Source organism: Coregonus lavaretus (assembly GCF_964263955.1).
Source record: "Coregonus lavaretus genome assembly, chromosome: 3".
NCBI classification, from domain to species: domain Eukaryota; kingdom Metazoa; phylum Chordata; class Actinopteri; order Salmoniformes; family Salmonidae; genus Coregonus; species Coregonus lavaretus.
In genome coordinates this window covers 75,282,012-75,306,367 of record NC_139990.1, presented here as the reverse complement: position 1 = coordinate 75,306,367, position 24,356 = coordinate 75,282,012, and the positions used below count along the sequence as shown (strand labels likewise).

General features: G+C 43.6%; 1 protein-coding gene across 1 annotated transcript in view; it reads left to right on the top strand.

Moving 5' to 3' along the window:
- Positions 1-24,356, top strand: part of LOC311122512 (receptor-type tyrosine-protein phosphatase U-like) — a 241,492-nt gene that overhangs the window by 107,997 nt on the left and 109,139 nt on the right. Inside the window, exons 5-9 of the mRNA XM_084158074.1 lie at positions 4,062-4,236; positions 9,610-9,903; positions 17,338-17,655; positions 19,670-19,779; positions 22,052-22,253. Coding sequence (XP_084014200.1) covers positions 4,062-4,236; positions 9,610-9,903; positions 17,338-17,655; positions 19,670-19,779; positions 22,052-22,253 — 1,099 coding nt within the window. The remainder of the gene's footprint in view (positions 1-4,061; positions 4,237-9,609; positions 9,904-17,337; positions 17,656-19,669; positions 19,780-22,051; positions 22,254-24,356) is intronic.

Genomic DNA, 24,356 nt, shown 5'->3' with positions numbered 1-24,356 from the left:
CCGTTTGTAGGACTGTGTGAGTGCTGGGTGGTGAAACCACCCTATATTGCTGTGGACACTAAAGAGGACTGACTACCGGCGCCTGCGCTGATTTAACTGATGGCCCTCATGACCAATATTGCTCTCATAATCGTTATTATCTTAACGAGATTTCATTTGTTTGTATTAAAGGATAGCTGATTGTCATTTTACATGTTTAAATCAGAGAGGATGACCCCTGCCATTCTAATATAATTGCATGCTGCTGGACAATCATCCTTTTTTAATCACTCAACTCAAATGGCCTATTTAGCAATAATTGAAACATATTTAGTTATGATGTTGTTAGCTGAGTGTCATGGCTCCACCAAGGGAACAATAATCTTACTATGCAGACTGCCTCAAATATGGCACTCCATTTAGCTGGTTTAAGAAGATGGAGCATACACAAATGTTGTGGATGTTGTTTCAAAGCCTAACACAACGAAATGGACAGCGCTTTTTAAGGTGATGATTCATTCAAAACACCCATACACATACTAGAGCTTATGCATATGCATAGGCCTATAAACATTAGGAACATGGGCATTGACTCTCCAAGGTGTCGAAAGCGTTCCACAGGAATGCTGGACCATGTTGAATCCAATGTTTCCCACAGTTGTGTCAAGTTGGCTGGATGTCCTTTGGGTGTTGGACCATTTTTGATACACACGGGAAACTGTTGAGCTTGAGAAACCCAGCAGCATTGCAGTTCTTGACATGAACTGGTGCGCCTGGTACCTACTACCATACTATCTTGCCCATTCATTCACCCTCTGAATAGCACACAAACGCAATCCATGTTTCAAGGCGTAACAATCTTTCTTTAACCTGTCTCCTCCCCTTCATATATACTGATTGAAGTGGATTTAACAAGTGACATCAATAATGGATCATAGCTTTCACCTGGATTCACCTGGTCAGTTTTATTTTTATTTTTTATAATTAATAGGCTGAAACATTTCCTTTAGCTACAGGATATCTCACCACTGCGCATTTCCATCTCCTCCTCTCTCTCCTTTCTAGAGTGCGCAGAGAGAGGGGCTGTCAAGAATGTAATAAAATATGTTTAGTTGTGAAAACATGTTACTATCGATGTTCCCAAACAGATTTCACTTGGTTTCCCAAATTAAGCACTGGGTAGCTGCAGGAACAGGGTTGGAGAGCCCATGGCATACAGAGTTTGGGCAGAATATCACCTGTTGGCTGCAAGGCTGCATGCTCCTCAATCGGTGCGTGGAGTGAAATAAGTGTTCTTATACTGAACAAAGATATAAACGCAACAATTTCAAAGATTTTACTGAGCTACAAGGAATCAGTCAATTGAAATTAATTATGTAGGCCCTAATCTATGGATTTCACATGACTGGGAATACAGATATGCATCTGTTGGTCACAGATACAGTTGAAGTCGGAAGTTTACATGCACTTAGGTTGGAGTCATTAAAACTCGTTTTTCAACCACTCCACAAATTTCTTGTTAACAAACTATAGTTTTGGCAAGTCTGTTAGGACATCTACTTTGTGTATGACACAAGTAATTTTTCCAACAATTGTTTACAGACAGATTATTTCACTTATAATTCACTGTATCACAATTCCAGTGGTGTCAGTAAGCAGGGGGACACGTCTGGCACTGCAGGATTTGAGTCCCTGGCGGCGTAGTGTGTTACTGATGGTAGGCTTTGTTACTTTGGTCCCAGCTCTCTGTAGGTCATTCACTAGGTCCCCCCGTGTGGTTCTGGGATTTTTGTTCACCGTTCTTGTGATCATTTTGACCCCATGGCTTTATAAGCTTCTGATAGGCTAATTGACATCATTTGAGTCAATTGGAGGTGTACCTGTGGATGTATTTCAAGGCCTACCTTAAACTCAGTGCCTCTTTGCTTGACATCATGGGAAATAAGAATTTGTTCGTATTTCTTTATATGTTTTATTTAACCTTTATTTAACTAGGCAAGTCAGTTAAGAACAAATTCTTATTTACAATGACGCCCTACACCGGCCAAACCCGGACGAGGCTGGGCCAATTGTGTGCCGCCCTATGGGACTCCCAATCACGGCCGGTTGTGATACAGCCTGGAATCGAACCAGGGGGTCTGTAGTGACGCCTCAAGCACTGAGATGCAGTGCCTTAGACCACTGTGCCACTCGTTAAATACACTTGCCTAGTTAAATACAAGTAAAAATAAATAACAAATAAAAATACATTTCTGCAAGTCAGCATGCCAATTGTACATTCCCTCAAAACTTGAGACATCTCTGGCATTGTGTTGTGTGACAAAACTGCACATTTTAGAGTGCCTTTTATTGTCCCCAACCCAAGGTGCACCTGTGTAATGATCATGCTGTTTAATCAACTTCTTGATATGCCACACCTGTCAAGCATTTTTTGCATTAGGAACATTTCTGGGATCTTTTATTTCAGCTCATGAAACATGGGACCAACACTTTACATGTTGTATTTATAGTTTTGTTCAGCATATAAACCTGGACATTTCTATATTCAATCCCGTTTGAAAGCAGAGTTTTGATGGTTGCCCTTAAAAAGAGGAGGATCCCAAATGCAACTATATTTATTTCTCAGCTGCTCATATTAACCACCTGCTCTACTATAAAACCAGAGTAGTAGCTTACCCGGCATGATTGAAAAACTAACTGTGGGAATGTTGCCTCCATTCTCTATTTGAGTGCATACGGATGACATGTCTTTTTACTCCTGCCGCTGTTCCTGCCCATTTGATAATGAGCCATTCTAAATTGAAACTAATTTGACATAGTATTAAAGACAAGATTAAATTGAGAATAGTCTGATGGGTGAAAATATGATCACTTGATGAGAGAACAGCGTGCACACGTATGAGCAACCTGAGGCAAGGAACAGAGCAAGCTTTTTTGTGTGACTTTCTCAAATCATTAATAGCCTATAGTCATCATGCAGCCCATATATGTTTTAATTTGTAAGACATTCTAAGGTTTGTATCATTCACAACTAAAGTTGCCAAAAAATCTAAATGTAGCGTATAGGACCTGTTTCAAATGATCACTTTTACGCTCAACATAACCACTTCATATGCACACTTGGTCCGGAAAGGAATTATATTATTCTTACTATAAAATCATATAAAATAAAATAATGGCACAGGGCTATTTTGTCTGCTAAATTAACTAGCCTACTGCCTATGACATGGCACAAAAATACATTTTCTTCATATCATTAGGTTTCTTTAGAGCTGCCTGAAAAAATAATGGATTTATTGTGATAGTGTATATTAAATGGATGCAGTAGATGCAGTTATTTGCATGAAAATAACCGGCTGACAAAATGTCATGACTGCTACAGCGCTACCCTTGCTCTGCAAAGGCCACGGCTTTTGTGGAGCAATAGGTAACGATGCTTCGTGGGAGGCAGTTGTTGATATGTTCAGAGGGTCCCTGGGTTGAGCCCAGGTTGGGGCAAGGAGAGGGACAGAAGCAATACTGTTACATTGGATAACTCAGTTGGGCTCTGCCCAGCTGCTGGGGTTGCTGTGGAGAAGAAGGTTGTCAAAGGGCGGCAGGTAGCTTAGTGGGTAAGAGCGTTGTGCCAGTAACCGAAAGGTCGCAGGTTCTAATCCCCGAGCCGACTAGGTGAAAAATCTGTCGATGTGCCCTTGAGCAAGGCACTTAACGCTAATTGCTTCTGTAAGTCGCTCTGGATAAGAGCGTCTGCTAAATGACTAAAATGTAAAAATGTAAATGTAAAGGGGGGTAAGTGTAACCGGTGTGAAATGGCTAGTTCGATAGCGGTGCATGGTAATAGTGTTTCAGTTGGTGACGTCACTTGCTCTGAGACCTTGAAGTATTTGTTTCCCTTGCTCTGCAAAGGCTGTGGCTTTTGTGGAGCGATACGTAACGATGCTTCATGGGAGGCAGTTGTTGATGTGGTTCGAGCCCAGCTTGGGGCAAGGAGAGGGACATAAGCAATACTGTTACATTTGTGTCTGTGTGCAAGCATGTGTTTGTATCTGACCCATCCTGTTTTCTCTGTCCCCTCTCTCCAGAGGAACAGTGGGGACGTGACATCTACAGCCTTGGTCAAGCACCTGAGTCACCGGCGCTTTGTGGCGTCATTCCAGGTGGACAGTGTGCAGCGCACCGACCAGGACCTGTACCGCTGTGTCACCCAGTCCTCCAGGGGCTCTGGGGTCTCCAACTTCGCTGAGCTCATCGTCAAAGGTAAATACGCCCGCCATCAGTCAGTGGGACGAGACTACTAGGTTATGGATCTCTCAATATGCTGTACTGTAGGTCTATGAACCAAGGGAGAACTGAATAAAACTGGTTTAGTCATGTTACTTTGTGTTAGCAATAGCAGAAAATGGTGTAAATGAACATTTACATAATCCGTAATCAATTTACACATCCCACACACTTGTCAGCTGTGGCATAATTCAATCAGCACATGGAAGTGCTTGATTGATATTATCATATAGACTATGATGCATGTGGTATCGTAAGCAAAGCACATCCTTCGAATACAATAATTGTAACTCCAAATATGTATGTGGACACTATAAATAAACATAAAATAATAACAAAATATGTTTTATTGTCACATACGATGAAAAGGTTAAGTGCCTTGCTCAAGGACACATCGGCAGACGCTCTAACCACTAGGATACCTGCTGCCCATAGCTCTACATTCAATGAAGAAATACAACCTATCTGTGTTAATATCTTGGGACTGGCAGTGTCACCAAGGGATGAGTAATGTGTTTGTTTTAATTGACTGTGTTTTGTATCTTAATGTGTATTTAATGTGTATATTGTCTATATTTATGTTTGCCTGATGTACAGTTGAAGTCGAAAGTTTACATACACTTAGGTTGGAGTCATTAAAACTCGTTTTTCAACCACTCCACACATTTCTTGTTAACAAACTATAGTTTTGGCAAGTCTGTTAGGCAAGTCTGTTTACATACACTAAGTTGACTGTGCCTTTAAACAGCTTGGAAAATTCCAGAAAATGATGTCATGGCTTTAGAAGCTTCTGATAGGCTAATTGACATCATTTGAGTCAATTGGAGGTGTACCTGTGGATGTATTTCAAGGCCTACCTTCAAACTCAGTGCCTCTTTGCTTGACATCATGGGAAAATGAAAAGAAATCAGCCAAGACCTCAGAAAAAAATTGTAGACCTTCTGGTTCATCCTTGTGAGCAATTTCCAAACACCTGAAGGTACCACGTTCATCTGTACAAACAATAGTATGCAAGTATAAACACCATGGGACCACGCAGCCGTCACACCGCTCAGGAAGGAAACGCTTTCTGTCTCCTAGAGATGAACGTACTTTGGTGTGAAAAGTGCAAATCAATCCCAGAACAACAGCAAATTACCTTGTGAAAATGCTAGAGGAAACGGGTACAAAATATCTATATCCACAGTAAAACGAGTCCTATATCGACATAACCTGAAAGGCCGCTCAGCAAGGATGAAGCCACTGCTCCAAAACTGCCATAAAAAGCCAGACTACGGTTTGCAACTGCACATGAGGACAAAGATCATATTTCGGGAGAAATGTCCTCTGGTCTGATGAAACAAAAATAGAACTGTTTGGCCATAATGACCATCGTTATGTTTGGAGGAAAAAGTGGGGGCTTGCAAGCCGAAGAACACCATCCCAACCGTGAAGAACGGGGGTGGCAGCATCATGCTGTGGGGGTGCTTTGCTGCAGGAGGGACTGGTGCACAAAATAGATTGCATCATGAGGAAGGAAAATTATGTGGATATATTTGAAGCAACATCTCAAGACATCAGTCAGGAAGTTAAAGCTTGGTCGCAAATAGGTCTTCCAAATGGACAATGACCCCAAGCATACTTCCAAAGTTGTGGCGAAATGGCTTAAGGACAACAAAGTCAAGGTATTGGAGTGGCCATCACAAAGCCTTGACCTCAATTCTATAGAAAATGTGTGGGCAGAACTGAAAAAGCGTGTGCGAGCAAGGAGGCCTACAAACCTAACTCAGTTCCACCAGCTCTGTCAGGAGGAATGGGCCAAAATTCACCCAACTTATTGTGGGAAGCTTGTGGAAGGCTACACTAAACGTTTGACCCAAGTTAAACAATGTAAAGGCAATGCTACCAAATACTAATTGAGTGTATGTAAACTTCTGACCCACTGGGAATGTGATGAAAGAAATAAAAGCTGAAATAAATCATTCTCTCTACTATTATTCTGACTAACTGACCTAAGACAGGGAATTTTTACTAGGATTAAATGTCAGGAATTGTGAAAAACTGAGTTTAAATGTATTTGGCTAAGGTGTATGTGAACTTCCGACTTCAACTTTATGTGCTTGTTTTTGTATTGTACAGGGCTCATTTGTAAAAGTGACTTTAGTCTCAATATTCCCTGTTAAAATAAAGGTAAATAATAATAATAATAATAATAATGTTCCAAGCTGATCAGTAGAGCAGTGTTGGAGAGCTGACCTATTGGACTCCAATGTTGATCCAACATCTCGCCCCTCATATCATGCTCTGCAGATGGCCCAACCTTAGTCCCATTACTCACTCTAACCCTAGAGCCTGACATTGCTCTGACAGCTCTCTGATGACACGGCTCAATAGGAGGGTTTGATGCCACGCCAGGCCCCAATCCCTAAGCCAGGGGAATGAGATGGAGAAGGAAATAAGGACATGGAGAAATCTTATTCTAGTCATCTCCTCTCATCCTTTATATCCTTTAAAGCATCACTTCTTAAAACCAGGCCTTGAAAGCAGGGAGAGGTGGTAGAGAGAGGGAAAGAGGAGAGAGAAAGAGAGCGAGAGTAAGAGCAGAGAGTGTGGGGGGGGGGGGGGGGGGGGGAACGATAATGAGTAAAGGGGGTTTTGTGAAGTAGCACCAATATAATCCCATTGATAGATGTGGCATCATGGATTACGTTGAGGTTAGTGATACGGATCTTTTGGTGGACGACAGCACAGCCCCTAGCCAGTGCAGCACTAAGCTCACATAGTGTCTGCCAGTAAACAACAGCCTCAATCAATTCACAGACAGCGGGCCACACAATCTCCAAGTAATGTGCTCAGATCTATAGAAAACTCTACAAGGAATTCTGAGCTCTGGAATTGTTAGTAGCATTATAGTAGTGCCATGGTTGTTGCCATGGCTTTTTTAAAATTCAGAATATGTGGGTTATTTTTGGCATGGTGTGTTCTGTCCTGACTCCTGAGAGCTGATGCATAGCCATTCTGCAACGGGGCCATAACTCATAGCTGCTCGTTCAGTCACTGCTACTCTGTGTTGTATTTCACAGGGACTGCAGTGCGAGGCCCTTAACAAGGCTTTTATAAACACCCCTTCCCCACTGCCCCCGCTAACGAGAGGGTAATCAGCCTTTTAATTAGCTTGATCAACTCATTTCAGATCACACAAGTGCTCCACGTTCGGCACATAGATTGCATGCAGAAAGTAATCATGTCAAATGCAAAGAGGCCCATGGAGGACAGAGCTTAGTCCCTGCAATGTAGAACACATTTTTGTGGTGTTTCACCCCTGAGGTTTTTGGCTAAGATTTATCATATCAGTAGTCATGTTTCAATAAAAAACTAATTTTCAGGTTCTCTAAAAATTATCATCATTGAGTAAATACATAAGTAAATAAAAAGCTACATTAACAAACCTCCAGCTGATACAGTCAGCTGGGTTTGTGTTCCTAAATACAAAATGGTGCTGAAAACTGAAATGCAACAGTGATGAATAATGCCAGTTATAGAATCCTTGGGAAAGTACAGTAAGGGAGTTTTCTTGATGTCAACTTGCATCAATATATAGTACTATAGCCTGTCTCCCTGTGCTTCCAGAGGCTTGTGAGGCTTGCATGATTGCCTGCAGTGTGGATGTGCTCCGGGAAGCGTCCATGGGATGAGGCAGGAATAGAGACGAGAGCCCTCTGAGAGGATAGTCATAATAGACACCGGTGCCTCTGCAGGAATCAGGCATTAGTCACAGCCACAGTTCTAACTCTGATGTTTCTCTCGCTCTTAGTCCTAGTTTTTCTGCATTCCCTTCATCCCCTCACACAGTCACCTTTCTGTATAATTGTTCAGTGGCTCTGAGAGTCTGCTGTAAGTGACATTTGGATGGCCTCTGAAATTAATCCCTGATTTGGCATCTTGCCCTCGAAATTATGTTATCTTGCCCTTTCATCATAGTAACTTCCTCTGTGAAGCGCTTGCATTAATTACGGTGCCAGCGGAGGCACACATCGCTCAATTAAGAGAGATTGTCTTCTGAGATAATACACATTCCTCAGAGCATATATACAGCAGTTTTTTTCACTCGCGGTTCTCTGCTATGTTCATGTATGGCTAGTTAATGCGCTATTAATAGGTGGGGCTGTAGTGGAACAGGTTGAGAGCTTCAAGTTCCTTGGTGTCCACATCACCAACAAACTATCATGGTCCAAACACAGCAAGACAGTCGTAAAGAGGGCACGACAAAGCCTATTCCCCCTCAGGAGACTGAAAAGATTTGGCATGGGTCCTCAGATCCTCAAAAAGTTATACAGCTGCACCATCGAGAGCATCCTGACTGGTTGAATCACTGCCTGGTATGGCAACTGCTCGGCCTTCAACCGCAAGGCACTACAGAGGGTAGTGCGTACGGCCCAGTACATCACTGGGGCCAAGCTTCCTGCCATCCAGGACCTCTATACCAGGCAGTGTCAGACGAAGGCCCTAAAAATGGTCAAAGACTCCAGCCACCCTAGTCATAGACTGTTCTCTCTGCTACCGCACGGCAAGTGGTACCGGAGCGCCAAGTCTAGGTCCAAAAGGCTTCTTAACAGCTTTTACCCCCGCCATAAGACTCCTGAACAGCTAATCATGGCTACCCGGACTATTTGCATTGTCCCCCCCACCCCATCCCACCCCCTCTTTTACACTGCTGCTACTCTCTTTTTATTATCTATGCATAGTCACTTTAACTGTACCCACATGTACATATTACCTCAATTACCTAGACTATTATGTGCCCCCGTACATTGACTCTGTACCGGTACCCCCTGTATATAGCCTCCCTACTGCTATTTTATTTTACTGCTGCTCTTTAATTCCTTTTTATTTTTATTTTTTACTCATCTATTTTTAACTTTACACTTATTTTTCTTAAAACTGCATTGTTGGTTAAGGGCTTGTAAGTAAGCATTTCACTGTAAGGTCTACACCTGTTGTATTAGGCGATTGTGGCAAATACAATTTGATTTGATTAGATTTGTCCAATCTGCTATTTGAACCCTTGACCTGCTCACATTCTTCAGCCCCGGGGGGCTCAAACAAACCTGAGAGTTATAGAGTTAATAAAAGGCTAATCAGGCCTATTTAGAGTAAAATGATGAAAAAATATGATAAGCATGTTATAATAAGACTAATTAGCAAGAGTACATAGTACTTATAAGTACAGTGGAATCCATTTCAACAGCTTCTGACCAAGATAGCCCTCAAATTTCACATAATGGATGGAAAAAATACAGCTACAGTTTATAGAAGCAATAATAACATTTAAATAACCTCACAGCCTTCTACCCTGTCTTCTTCCCACAGTTCCCCCCTCCCCTATCGCACCCCCACAGCTGCTGCGAGCGGGCTCCACATATCTGATCATCCAGCTCAACACCAACTCCATCCTGGGAGACGGCCCTATCATCAGGAAGGAGATTGAGTACCGGGCCAGCCAATCACCTTGGTCCGAGGTCCATGGGGTCAACATGGTCACCTACAAGCTGTGGCACCTGGACCCAGACACGGAGTATCACATAAGTGTGTTGCTGACCCGGCCCGGAGAGGGCGGCACCGGACCACCCGGACCACCCCTCGTCAGCAGGACTAAGTGTGCAGGTGAGGGTCTGGGCAGTGTGACAAGGTCTAGATACGCTTGTTAGTATGTGACATTCTCATAGTTGGCCGTGTTTGGTAACACAGAATATTTTGTTAATACATGTTATTAACCACTTGCAAATCCTTGATAAAATCTTACCATACCATATCATACTTTTAAAGCCACATACACTTTGAATAGATTTGCAATATCTATTGTAAGATCACTCTAGTTTTCTTTGTCTGACTGATATGTTTCTAGTCTTGATAAATAGAGGAAAATGTATCACTCCTCTGTGGATTTAAACTCAGAAACCTCAGAAACGCTCCTTATATTTTTTGGACATTTTAGAGAGGATATTTCCTCAGTCAATTCAAAGTACAGATGCCCAACAGCTAGATGCTCACACTTTATTTAATCTCAGAGTAAGTGCTTCATTATATTGTTGAATTTGAAAAGTGGAATAACAGACCATCACCAAGGTGATAATGTGGCAAAATTGTATTCCAGACTGAAACCCCTCTGTGAGATTGAGAGGTGGTCTTGTTCCTCAGATTTTTTTGTACAAATATCATTTGTGCTGGAAGAAAAACAACTAACACACACACACACACACACACACACACACACACACACACACACACACACACACACACACACACACACACACACCACACACACACACACACATACACACACACACACACACACACACACACACACACACACACACACACACACACACACACAGAACCACACAATTCATGCCTATTTCCTGTGGGCAGTTGTCCCATGTCTTCGACAGTCATCAGTCTTTAGTATGCCCAGCGGTCTCTTCCCACCACAAACCATCTCTCACACCTCTCCCCTCCCTGTTCCACCAACCACAGCCTCCATGTCCTTTCTCTAATGACACATTAAGCACACTCCCTTTTCCCAATAGCCGCAGACACCACCTATTCATCAGTAAAATAGAGTGAGCCCACAGCCAGCTGTCACTGAAAAACACAGAGAAAAATATAAAATGAGAGGAAGTAGAGAAAGGATACACAAGGAAAAAATGATAATATTTCAAAGAGATAGACAGGGAAAGAGGAGAGTGAATTTTATAGTTCTAAGTGAGAGAGGATGCACACAATGTTCTAATGTAAATTACTTTCAGTGGCACCAATATTATCCTGTCTGAAGTTTCTGAATTTCAGCCTCTGATGTATTTACATTTCATCCCACTGTGACATTAGCTTGTGCATACATGTGTGTAATTAAAAATGCCACTGTGTTTGCTTACCTGTTAAACAGAGCATTTAGATGCAATATAGGTGTATCAGGGAAAATGTCGCCTGAATTAAGTTTGCCCGCCTTTGTTTGTCACGTGTTTTATCACCAGACAATTTGCATACCAGTGGCTACTAATAATATAATCTATAGTTTTGTCTTGGCAGTATAGTTCATGTTGGTGACTCCAAATAACTGTCTCAGATATCAAAGCTCAACCTCTTGCCCTGTAATTTCCCCAGCTGTTGTTTTCACAACATACAATGCATTCGGAAAGCATTCAGACCCCTTGACTTTTCCCACATTCTTTTTACGTTACAGCCATTTTCTAAAATGGATTAATAAAAACATTTTCCTCATCAATCTACACACAATACCCCATAATGACAAAGCGAAAACAGGTTTTTAGAAAATTCAGACCCTTTGATATGAGACTTGAATTTGAGCTCAGGCGCATCCTGTTTCCATTGATCATCCTTGAGATGTTTCTACAACTTGATTGGAGTCCCCCTGTGGTAAATTAAATTGATTGGACATGATTTGGAAAGGCACACACCTGTCTATATAAGGTCCCACAGTTGACAGTGCATGTCAGAGCAAAAACCAAGCCATGAGGTCGAATGAATTGCCCGTAGAACTCAGAGACAGGATTGTGTCGAGGCACAGATATGGGGAAGGGTACCAAACCATTTCTGCAGCATTGAAGGTCCCCAAGAACACAGTGGCATCCATCATTCTTAAATGAAAGAAGTTTGGAACCACCAAGACTCTTTCTAGAGCTGCCCGCCCGGCCAAACTGAGCAATCGGGGGAGAAGGGCCTTGATCAGGGAGGTGACCAAGAACCTGATGGTCACTCTGACAGAGCTCCAGAGTTCGTCTGTGGAGATGGGAGAACCTTCCAGAAGGACAACCATCACTGCAGCACTCCACCAATCAGGCCTTTATGGTAGAGTGGCCAGACGGAAGCCACTTCTCAGTAAAACACACATGACAGCCCGCTTGGAGTTTGCCAAAAGGCACCTAAAGGACTCTCAGACCATGAGAAACAAGGTTCTCTGGTCTGATGAAACCAATATGTTTTCAGCAGCAGGGACTGGGAGACTAGTCAGGATCAAGGGAAAGATGAACGGAGTAAAGTACAGAGAGATCCTTGATGAAAACCTGCTCCAGAGCATTCAGACTGGGGCAAAGGTTCAACTTCCAACAGGACAACGCTCCTAAGCACACAGCCAAGACAACGCAGGAGTGTTTTCGGGACAAGTCTCTGAATGTCATTGAGTGGCCCAGCCAGAGCCCCGACTTGAACACGATCGAACATCTCTGGAGAGACCTGAAAATAGCTGTGCAGCGACACTCCCCATCCAACCTGACAGAGCTTGAGAGGATCTGCAGAGAAGAATGGGAGAAACTCCCCAAATACAGGTGTGCCAAACTTGTAGCATCATACCCAAGAAGACTCGAGGCTGTAATCGCTGTCAAAGATGCTTCAACAAAGTACTGAGTAAAGGGTCTGAATATTTATGTAAATGTATTATTTCAGTTTTAAATTTTTTATAAATGTGCAAACATTTCTAAAAAATGGTTTTTGCATTGTCATTATGGGGTATTGTGTGAAGATTGATAAGGAAAAACAAAACAATTTAATCAATTTTAGAATAAGGCTGTAACGTAACAAAATGTGGAAAAAGTAAATGGGTCTGAATACTTTCCAAATTTACTGTAAGGGTTAGGTTGTTGTGTCTACTGGCTTGATCTGTTGGTGGCCTGATCCTGATTCACACACCTTCACATACCCCTCATCCATCTGGTGTATCTCACCATGTCCACCCTCCAGGAGTCTAATCACCACCTGGACACCCTTGAGTTCCTCTGATCCCCGTCTCCCAGCCCAGCCCCCAGACCATCTGGTCCAGAACCCACACTGACCTCACACTTCATCATTGCATTATGATCCTCCTCACCTTTGTTGGGCTGCTTAGGTCTAGGCATAAGGAAATAGATGGTCTTGTCACAGTGGGGATCTCTGGGAGTGTGCTAATTAGCAGAGTGAACAGGCTTGGACCCTCTTGGTGTTCTTCTGACTAAAGTGAATTTCCTCTCCAAAAAAGACTGTTGCCATGGACTGGGTATGTTCTGCGGTTCCGTGTGAACACCGCCTCTCTTCCTGGCTGGCTCTGACCTATATAGTGGAGCCCGGGCGTCCTCCTGTTGGTGCTGTAAAACTAATGGCCGTGAATGTGAACATGGTCTCCACCCGCCTCTGATGGCCAGCCAGGTGTGCTTGATGAGCCATCACTGTGATTATCAGCAGGGCTGCATTATCGTAGCTCGAAGCCCCTCAAGTAAATCACAGACGAGACAAGTTATTTCGTACCGCAGGTGGTCCCCAAACCACGTTAATAGGCTTCCACCTGCAGCTGGGTCACTGAGCCTTCTCGAGAGCCCCCTGCCACCAAACCTCTCTGCCAAGTGTGGGGCTAGGAACATTACAGAGAGTGCTCATGCCTTTCACGGCTTTTCTTCCTCATCCATCATGTCAGGCCTCTCTGTCAACGACTGCATTCCTGCTTCATTCCTCCTTCATCTCCCATCCCCCCTGTGGTTAAGTTTTCACAGACTCCCTCCACAGCTCAGCACCATCCTAGGCCAAGGACAACCCTGTCCACAGGTAATCCCATGGATCAGTATTAGTGGGAGTAATAAACCAGAAGCTCTCCCCTTCCTTTCCTCTCACTTCTATACCGTGAGGAACAAGCATGCCACTCTGGGCTCTGGGCCATGTTGGGGATGCTGCAACCTCTCTCCGAAGGGTGCCAGGGAGTGTGCGCTGCACACAGTCGAGCGTGGCATGCAGACAAATAGACTGGGCAAAGGGAAGGGTGTTGGCACAAAAGTCCACTTTGATGAAAATCCACAATGGGCACACTGTGGCCTCTTCAGTGTTTTTTTCATCAGCTCCTCAGTTAAAAGCCCCTCTTTATTTAGCTTCGAGACTGTGCAGACTATCAATTACACCATAAAGACAATCCTCAATCAGATCGTACAATTGTTCAAACATTTCCTGCCGCGTCTAATGTACCACTACTTGATTACCCAGGCCACACATTTTTCAGCTGTCACAGACTGATGTTCAGAACAATGCAGTGGTCATGTTTCCTTCTAGACCGAGATGCCAGCAAACAAATTAGGAAAGTAAACAGGTGACTGTGGAGAGGCTTTAGTATAGATTGCCAGTGTCATGAAATTCAGCTTTAGGGAGAGATATAATGAATAGAAAGGGAAAAGGGATAAATATCTGCGAGGAAGAGGATGGCCTTTTGAGTGGTGAGTGTGTGCGTGTGCATATGCCTGTTTGTGCTCGTACAGTGGGGAAAAAAAGTATTTATTCAGCCACCAATTGTGCAAGTTCTCCCACTTAAAAAGATGAGAGATGCCTGTAATTTTCATCATAGGTACACGTCAACTATGACAGACAAATTGAGGGAAAAAAATCCAGAAAATCACATTGTAGGATTTTTAATGAATTTATTTACAAATTATGGTGGAAAATAAGTATTTGGTCACCTACAAACAAGCAAGATTTCTGGCTCTCACAGACCTGTAACTTCTTCTTTAAGAGGCTCCTCTGTCCTCCACTCGTTACCTGTATTAATGGCACCTGTTTGAACTTGTTATCAGTATAAAAGACACCTGTCCACAACCTCAAACAGTCACACTCCAAACTCCACTATGGCCAAGACCAAAGAGCTGTCAAAGGACACCAGAAACAAAATTGTAGACCTGCACCAGGCTGGGAAGACTGAATCTGCAATAGGTAAGTAGCTTGGTTTGAAGAAATCAACTGTGGGAGCAATTACTAGGAAATGGAAGACATACAAGACCACTGATAATCTCCCTCGATCTGGGGCTCCACGCAAGATCTCACCCCGTGGGGTCAAAATGATCTCAAGAACGGTGAGCAAAAATCCCAGAACCACAAGGGGGGATCTAGTGAATGACCTGCAGAGAGCTGGGACCAAAGTAACAAAGCCTACCATCAGTAACACACTACGCCGCCAGGGACTCAAATCCTGCAGTGCAGATGTGTCCCCCTGCTTAAGCCAGTACATGTCCAGGCCCATCTGAAGTTTGCTAGAGTGCATTTGGATGATCCAGACGAGTATTGGGAGAATGTCATATGGTCAGATGAAACCAAAATAGAACTTTTTGGTAAAAACTCAACTCGTCGTGTTTGGAGGACAAAGAATGCTGAGTTGCATCCAAAGAACACCATACCTACTGTGAAGCATGGGGATGGAAACATCATGCTTTGGGGCTGTTTTTCTGCAAAGGGACCAGGACGACTGATCCGTGTAAAGGAAAGAATGAATGGGGCCATGTATCGTGAGATTTTGAGTGAAAACCTCCTTCCATCAGCAAGGGCATTGAAGATGAAACGTGGCTGGGTCTTTCAGCATGACAATGATCCCAAACACACCGCCCGGGCAACGAAGGAGTGGCTTCGTAAGAAGCATTTCAAGGTCCTGGAGTGGCCTAGCCAGTCTCCAGATCTCAACCCCATAGAAAATCAGGAGGGAGTTGAAAGTCTGTGTTGCCCAGCGACACCCCCAAAATATCACTGCTCTAGAGGAGATCTGCATGGAGGAATGGGCCAAAATACCAGCAACAGTGTGTGAAAACCTTGTGAAGACTTACAGAAAACGTTTGACCTGTGTCATTGCCAACAAAGGGTATATAACAAAGTATTGAGAAACTTTTGTTATTGACCAAATACTTATTTTCCACCATAATTTGCAAATAAATTCATAAAAAATCCTACAATGTGATTTTCTGGAGAAAAAAAATCTCATTTTGTCTGTCATAGTTGACGTGTACCTATGATGAAAATTAAAGGCCTCTCTCATCTTTTTAAGTGGGAGAACTTGCACAATTGGTGGCTGACTAAATACTTTTTTCCCCCACTGTATGTGTCCTTTCAGACTTAGAGAGAGCACCTTTCAAATCCATATCCTTTGATTACTCCCTTTGTTCCTTCAAGCTTCCCCTCGCTCATCGATGCATTAGCTCCATTGTTTTAGTCCTCAGCACAAATAGCTGCAGTGAGAGAAGAATCCCTTTGAGTGTGATAGTCAGTGCAGGAATGAAGATGGTGGCTGGTGTTACCTTACTCTTCTCACTGCTGAGCCCTCCGCTCCATATCTCCTCTGTCACTCTCACTCTCCTCCACCATTAGTCACGCATCCCTATTAAAAGAACAAAGCAATACAATACATTATGTGGAATATTGTTTGACAAAAAGGCATCGATTGTGTTAATAATGGGCTGTGACAAATGCCTCCATTGGTAGTGTGCTCCCTGAAAGTGTCCTTGGCTCACCCCTGCAGCCTGTATCTCTTACTGCAACACTGACTGGCTTGTGCCTTCAGGCATAGAGGCTTCTCAGTATCTCTGTATCCCTCTATCTGTCTATGCCGAGGGAGGAAAAGAAAGACAAGGCTGTAGTTCTCTCTGTTTGAGTCAAAGGAAAACAGGGTTGACCCCAAACCCGGCAGTGACCAGAAGTAACTGGGTGACTGCTAAAAATAAGCAGCCCGTCCACAATGACCCAGCAATAAAGATAACCGGTGGAATTGAACGCCCTTGGACAGCTCTCTTATTTTTGGTTCTGAATTTGGCCTCTGGGCATGGAACTATAGTGGACACTCAATTTGCTAGTTGACACAGAGGCGGGGACTGGCGGGGGTGTGACAGAGACCCGCAGCCTGTCCCATTAATTAGCGTAATTGGCACTAGTCTGTGCATGGCTGGCGGGGGACGTGGGTGTGCCGCGCCCACAGTTTTTCTCTGGCAGTAAAACTGTTGACCTCTATGATGGGACATGGTAGTGCCACCTAGCTTGGATGAACAGCTTCCAACACATCGGCGTGACCGAGAGAACGTTGTCAGAACTTGTCACACATGGGAGCATCAGGGCTATTACTAAAGGATTTCATTAAAACATAAAGATTTCGTAATTTACACTGTGTTTAAACAGTTTATATTTAACCTTTATTTAACCAGGTTAGTTTCTTGAGATAAAAATATATTTTTCAAAAGAAGACCTGGACCTAGTTGATAACAAGGCCTTCTCTCGCTCTTCCCTTCCCTTCCTCCCCCTGCCATCCTCCCTCTCTGTTAGAACCCACACGGGCCTTGCGAGGTCTCACAGCCTCAGAGATCCAGTCCAGGCAGCTGACCCTGCAGTGGGAGACGCTGGCCTACAACTTGACCCGCTGCCACACCTACTCTGTGTCACTGTGCTACCACTATGCCACCGCAGGGGGCGGTGGAGGGCAAAACACTACTGTGCGCGAGTGCCTGGCGGTGGAGCACAACGCCTCACGCTTCACCCTGCGCGACCTGCCGCCCTACCACTCCATCCACGTCCGTCTGGCGCTCGCCAACCCTGAGGGCAAGAAGGAGGGTCGGGAGGTCACCTTCCACACTGAAGAGGACAGTAAGTGATGGGAGAATGTTGGAGACATATTCTGTACGTAGGAGCTCATACAGGGTACATTCATAGAAACCAGAATAACATGGGAGAATGTTGGAGACATAAAAAGGAACTGATACGTACAGGGCACATATTCATAGATAGGAACCGTCTTGTGTTGAAGTGCCCTAATGCCAAAAGAATATTTTTCAGTGGTGCAATACTCCAGTCTTGTCAGGCCAGAGTTCAGGTTGTGGGTTACTATTCACAAAAATGTGTGGCGGCTACTGAACACTGCTGGTACATTATATCAGTGCTTTTAGATGTACCTGATAGCCTGGCAAGGTCTGTTGGCTGCCATCCAACACCCTCACAGACTGTTCGGGGATCAATTTGGTGTCTGTCTGTTTAATAATAATAAATTATTGTTTAGGTAGTGGTGAAACTTCTGTGAGACCAAAATAACCTAAAGTCATTCAAAACTTTTCTCCGGAGTGTATTATCTCCACTCTGCTCTAAATTCAAATTTGTGTTAACAAATTAACAAAAATAGTGCCGTTCAAATGGGGAAAAAATCTAGCTATCTATACAGTTGGGATTGATAACACTGGGACAGTCAACATCAGTAGCTACAGTTTGATTGAAGGGATTCATAACTATCATGGTCCATCTCCTTTCCCATGCGGTTGTGTCTCAGTATACTTGAATAAAAGCATTGTCACCATCTCCAAGAGGCTGCATTAGCATACCAAAGGATCCGTCTCATTCTCAAATGAAAATGAAATATTAATAATCATATCTGAGGCCCACCAGTAAGCCAGAGAGAACGGATTTCCCCCATATCTCCCAATATATATTCCTTTTGTGCCAAGGCAGGCAACAGCCTCTGTGCATTGCAGATGCCTGACTGAAGGACAAATACATTTTTCCATGAAAAATAAACAAAACAAATGCACTGTTCTCACACCAAAGGGAGAAATAAAGAAATGTGTGTGAGAGAGAGAACGAGAATGAGAGAAAAAGAGAAAGAGAGAGAGAGAGAGAGAAAAAAAAGAGATACCTGTCAATTATAAACACACTCTTCAAAAGCTTTTAATCAGCAACTCTCTTTCCAGACTCTGTCACTACCGAAATAACACCAGACAGCTGTTTCCTCACAGGGCTGAATGGTTGTTGCTTTAGTCCCAGTGTAGATCTCTCTTCCCCCCACCACCACTCTACCCTGCACTCTACAAACCCAGACTAATGGGGATTGTGGTCTGGAATAGAAAACCACAGAGCACAGAGGATACTATAAAAACAGTTAGCATTGTTTTTATATGGATGTGTCTAGGCCAGGCTTCCCCTGGTGTCCAGGCCAGACAGAGTTTTAACAGCATTCAGCATTTATACTAATGAATGTCGTCACTGGCCATCAGCTGAGGATGCATTTAATCACCACTATTTCACTGAGGTATTTTGAAGGCATAAGACTCCTGGTACAATAGAAATGATCTGTCCACTATAGTACAGTAATTATATCATGTCACTGTCAGACTCAGTGCTCAACGTAATGTCTTTAAGGGTCTCTGCATCACGTAATATGAACATTTACATTTACATGTTTAGTTTTTTGGTCATTTAGCAGACGCTCTTATCCAGCGCGACATACAGTTAGTGAGTGCATACATTTTTCATACCTCACCATCATGATGATAATATGAACCTGATCAGTCTTAGTTGACTGTAAGTACTTGTTATTTACTATAGTGGTTTTACTCAGTGGTTTTATACCCCCTTGTTTCTGATCCGTCAATCATCTCCTATTCTCTTTGCTTGTACTCTCTCTGACTCTGGCCCTGACTATATACACTACGGTTAACACAAAATAGAGTCCCTTATGTCCAACACAATGCAGAATTCTCAGTTCCAAGGCTAACATTGTGAGAGAGACTCCGTGACATTGACCACTGAATATGATATTGACATTATGAGATGCTTGCCATGATATTACCGCTTCAATTTCCTGACCTGTGTGTGCACTGCTTATTTCCCATAGTTCCCGGCGGCATCGCCCCTGAGTCGCTGACCTTCACCCCCCTGGAGGACATGATTTTCCTCAAGTGGGAGGAGCCAGTGGAACCCAACGGTCTCATCACCCAATACGAGGTAAGGATGCTTCCCACTCTGCTCGATGCCCTCCAATCATCTTCCTCTAAACATCTCCTCCCAAAGTCCTCAGGTTCACCCTCCTGACTCTCATATCAGATTAGAGTTTGTAGGAATTGATTGGTGTAGTTTAGGTCAGCAAGAGCAGTGTCACAGGCATTGATTAGTACAGGTAAGTTCTAGGAGAAAAATGTCACAGAACTTTTCAAACAGAGAGTTTGAAACAAGGACAGAACAATAAGCAGTCCCACCAACAATTTTACAGCTGTGTCATACAGTTAGCTATATTTTATAGGGGGCTGTTAATTGAGGTAATAGAGACAACACAGCTATTTGACGCTAAGAATACAGGCAGAAGATATCAGCCGCTCTGTATGTGTGGTTATGTATGGCATTTTTATACAAGCTCATAGTCCATCCCCAGAGCGCTCTGTTTCTCTCCACTCATCTAACAGTACATCTAGAGCTAGCAAATAGTCTGGCACCTTGTCACCAACATTTTTCTGCATATAGCACTGCCATGCATCATCACGTTAGTCTCACCCTAATTTATTAGCACTCATTTATTCATGCTAATTTTGGAGTAGGTCTCAGATGACAATTTGCAACGTTATTCTCACTTTCTCCCTTTTGCCTTCACCTATGGTAGGGGCTCAGCACAGTATTACCTATACCAGCCTCAAGCCTTCCCCCAGCCCTCTCTATTTCAATGTCGTCTCAAGGAGGATATTATTAAATGGGATTTGTGGTTTGACAAATAAAGTGGAGGCAGGGATGGATTTTCTCCCTGTAGCATCCTGATCTCTCTGAGCTAACAAAGAGAGCTTTAGACGGAGCCACAGAAGAAATCCTCTTCATTTCTCTCCCATTAAAGCATTGACCTGTCTCCCTGAGCCCATCGACCGCCACGACTCCAGCCTCACAAGCCCCTTCTTGGTCCTCTTTGGTCTTTCTGGAGGCTATTATCGGCGTTTATATTGGGGGTTTTATGTGTGTACTGTGCACAGTAATTGGCTGTCTTCACAGTTACCACGCCTGCATGGGCATATCGTGCTCTTAAAATTATCTGCAAAGTCAATAGTTTGATTCAAGTCAAGTCAGTGGGAAGCGAGGCTTGTCTGTGTCATTTAACATTCCCAGTTTTTACATTCCTCTCTGACGCCACATGGTTGGAATCCCATAAGACAGTTTGACTGGGTGGGAAAAAGTTGATTCCAACAGCATCAATATTTCACACAGAACACATTTCCACATTAGCATGAATGTCCTTCAGGCTTGGCAATTATGAATGTATTAGCAAGCTAAACAAAATCATTAGCCTCTTGTTATTGAGCAACCCACAGGTTGGGAAATTTGTAAACACACAAAACAATAACGGTTTGATAATGATTCCACTTTCATGACAAAATAACAATATTACACAGGACTGCATCACATACGCTGCTGCTACTACTATACTATATAGACTCCTGAGTGGCGCAGTGGTCTAAGGCACTGCATCGCAGTGCTAACTGTGCCACTAGAGATCCTGGTTCGAATCCAGGCTCTGTCGCAGCCGGTCGCGACCGGGAGACTCATGGGCGGCGCACAATTGGCCCAGCGTCATCCAGGGTAGGGGAGGGAATGGCCGGCAGGGATGTAGCTCAGTTGATAGAGCATGGCGTTTGCAACGCCAGGGTTGTGGGTTTGATTCCCACGGGGGGCATAGTATAAAAAAATATATGTATTCACTAAATGTAAGTCGCTCTGGATAAGAGCGTCTGCTAAATGACTAAAAATGTAAATGTAAAAATACTATTTCCTATCTGTCACTTTATTCCTAGTTATATGTACATATCTACCTCAATTACCTTGTACCCCTGCACATCGACTCGATACTGGTACCCCGTGTATATAGGCAAGTTATTGTTACTCGTGTATCTATTATTACTTTTATTATTACATGTTTTACTTTTCTATTATTTCTCATTTCCTTTCTCTCTGCATTGTTGGAAAGGGCCCGTAAGTAAGCATTTCACTGTTAGTCCACACCTGTTGTTTACGGAGCATGTGATTATTTTTTACAAATATTATTTTGATTTGCAAAGCAAAATGACCAATCGGTACATCGACTTAGAGCAGCAGCACAATTTTCAAAGTCAGATGTGAATCCTCAGAGAAAATCTATTGAACAAAAGTTAAAGGATAGTTGCTCCACAAAGTTAATAACTCATGCTCTCAGAAATAATTGCAGTATGAATCATTCTGGTGTCTTTTCTTAATTTGACCACAGATCAGCTACCAGAGCATTGAGTCGTCTGACCCGGGCATCAACGTGCCAGGACCTAGGAGAACAGTGTCGAAGCTGAGGAATGAGACCTATCACATGTTCTCCAACCTTCACCCTGGCACCACATATCTGATTTCGGTCCGCGCCCGCACAACCAAGGGCTTCGGCCAGACTGCCCTAACTGAGATCACCACCAACATTTCTGGTGAGCATCGGTGTGTGTGTGCACATGACATTACATTTCATAACACTTTTCACAACACATTAAGTGTGTTCCCTCAGGCCACTACTCTACTATCCCATATCTACAATACAAAATCCCTGTGTACGTGTGTGTAGAGTGCGTTTCCGTGTGTGTGCCATGTCAACCTTTGTACATAGCTTGGATCAAAGTTGAACATCAACTGTCTGAAGGAGATAACAGGAGTCTGTAAATAGACTATATATACAAAAGTATGTGGACACCCCTTCAAATTAGTGGATTTGGCTATTTCAGCCACACCCGTTACTGACAGGTGTATAAAATCGAGCACACAGCCATGCAATCTCCATAGACAAATATTGGCAGTAGAATTGCCTTACTGAAGAGCTCAGTGACTTTCAACGTGGCACCGTCATAGGATGCCACTAGTTCGTCAAATGCCCTGCTAGAGCTGCCCCCAGTCAACTGTAAGTGCTGTTATTGTGAAGTGGAAATGTCTAGGAGCAGCAACGGCTCAACCGCGAAGTGGTAGGCCACACAAGCTCACAGAACGGCGTAAAAATCATCATCTGTCCTCAGTTGCAACACTCACTACCGAGTTCCAAACTACCTCTGGAAGCAACGTCAGCACAAGAACTGTTCGTCAGGAGCGTCATGAAATGGGTTTCCATGGCCGAGCAGCCGCACACAAGCTTAAGATCGGCTAGAGTGGTGTAAAGCTTGCCGCTATTGGACTTTGGAGCAGTGGAAATGTGTTCTCTGGAGTGATGCCAGGTGAACGCTACCTGCCCGAATGCGTAGTGCCAACTGTAAAGTTTGGTGGAGGAGGAATAATCTGTCTGGGGCTGTTTTTCATGGTTCGGGCTAGGCCCCTTAGTTCCAGTGAAGGAACATCTTAACACTACAGCATACTGTACAATGACATTCTAGACAATTCTGTGCTTCAAACTTTGTGGCAACAGTTTGGGGAAGGCCCTTTCCTGTTTCGGCATGACAATGCCCCCGTGCACAAAGTGAGGTCCATACAGAAATGGTTTGTCGAGATCGGAGTGGAATAACTTGACTGGCCTGCACAGAGCCTTGACCTCAACCCCATCGAACACCTTTGGGATGAATTAGAAAACCGACTGCCAGCCAGGCCTAATCGCCCAACATCAGTGCCCGACCTCACTAATGCTTATGGCTGAATGGAAGCAAATCCCCTCAGCAATGTTCCAACATCTAGTGGAAAGCTTTCCCATAAGAGTGGAGGCTGTTATAGAAGCAAAGGGGGGACCAACTCCATATTAATGCCCAGGATTTTGGAATGAGATGTTCGACGAGCAGGTGTCCACATACTTTTGTTCATGTAGTGTATGTTTGAAGGGTGTTACAGCAATATGTTAATTGATGTTGCACATGGCTATAATCACAACTCCTCTGGGTCTCAAGTGAATGTTGTGAGATAGACTAATTAATTCCTATATATCCATCAGAGGAAAAATACCAATGACATGCCCTTTTCTATATGGTGTATGTCTCCCATCATTTGCATAGATTCCCAATACTGCAGTCTCTCTATCCGAGGGAAGGTATCTCACTGAAGACTGTTGTCTGAGCTCGTGCAGCTGTGTAGTTAGCTATAGTAGGTTTCACTCACTCTGTGCTTTTATTAGGGTCTGAATGTGACTTTCAACCTCAGGTGCTTTATCCTCGTGCAGTGGCAAAACAACTCCTCCAAGAATATAAGTACAACCACTCCCATCCTCTCAAAAGGAGTGACACCCTGTCATCGCGCACAACAAAGCACAAAGAGCAGAGGGGAAACAAGGATTGTTATGTGTAAGGATAGATGCAGTGCTATCTTCATGGGACCATGCAGCATCTCCCAGCTGAGAGAAAGACAGACTCTGAGCTTATTACTGAAGAAGGAAATCCACCCCTGGTGTTCCATTCACTTTTAATGATGCATGTTTCCCTGTGTAAAAAGGCAGGAATAAAAACACCTCAGAGGAAACCTCAATGCAGCTCTCTCTCTCTCTCTCTCTCTCTCTCTCTCTCTCTCTCTCTCTCTCTCTCTCTCTCTCTCTCTCTCTCTCTCTCTCTCTCTCTCTCTCTCTCTCTCTC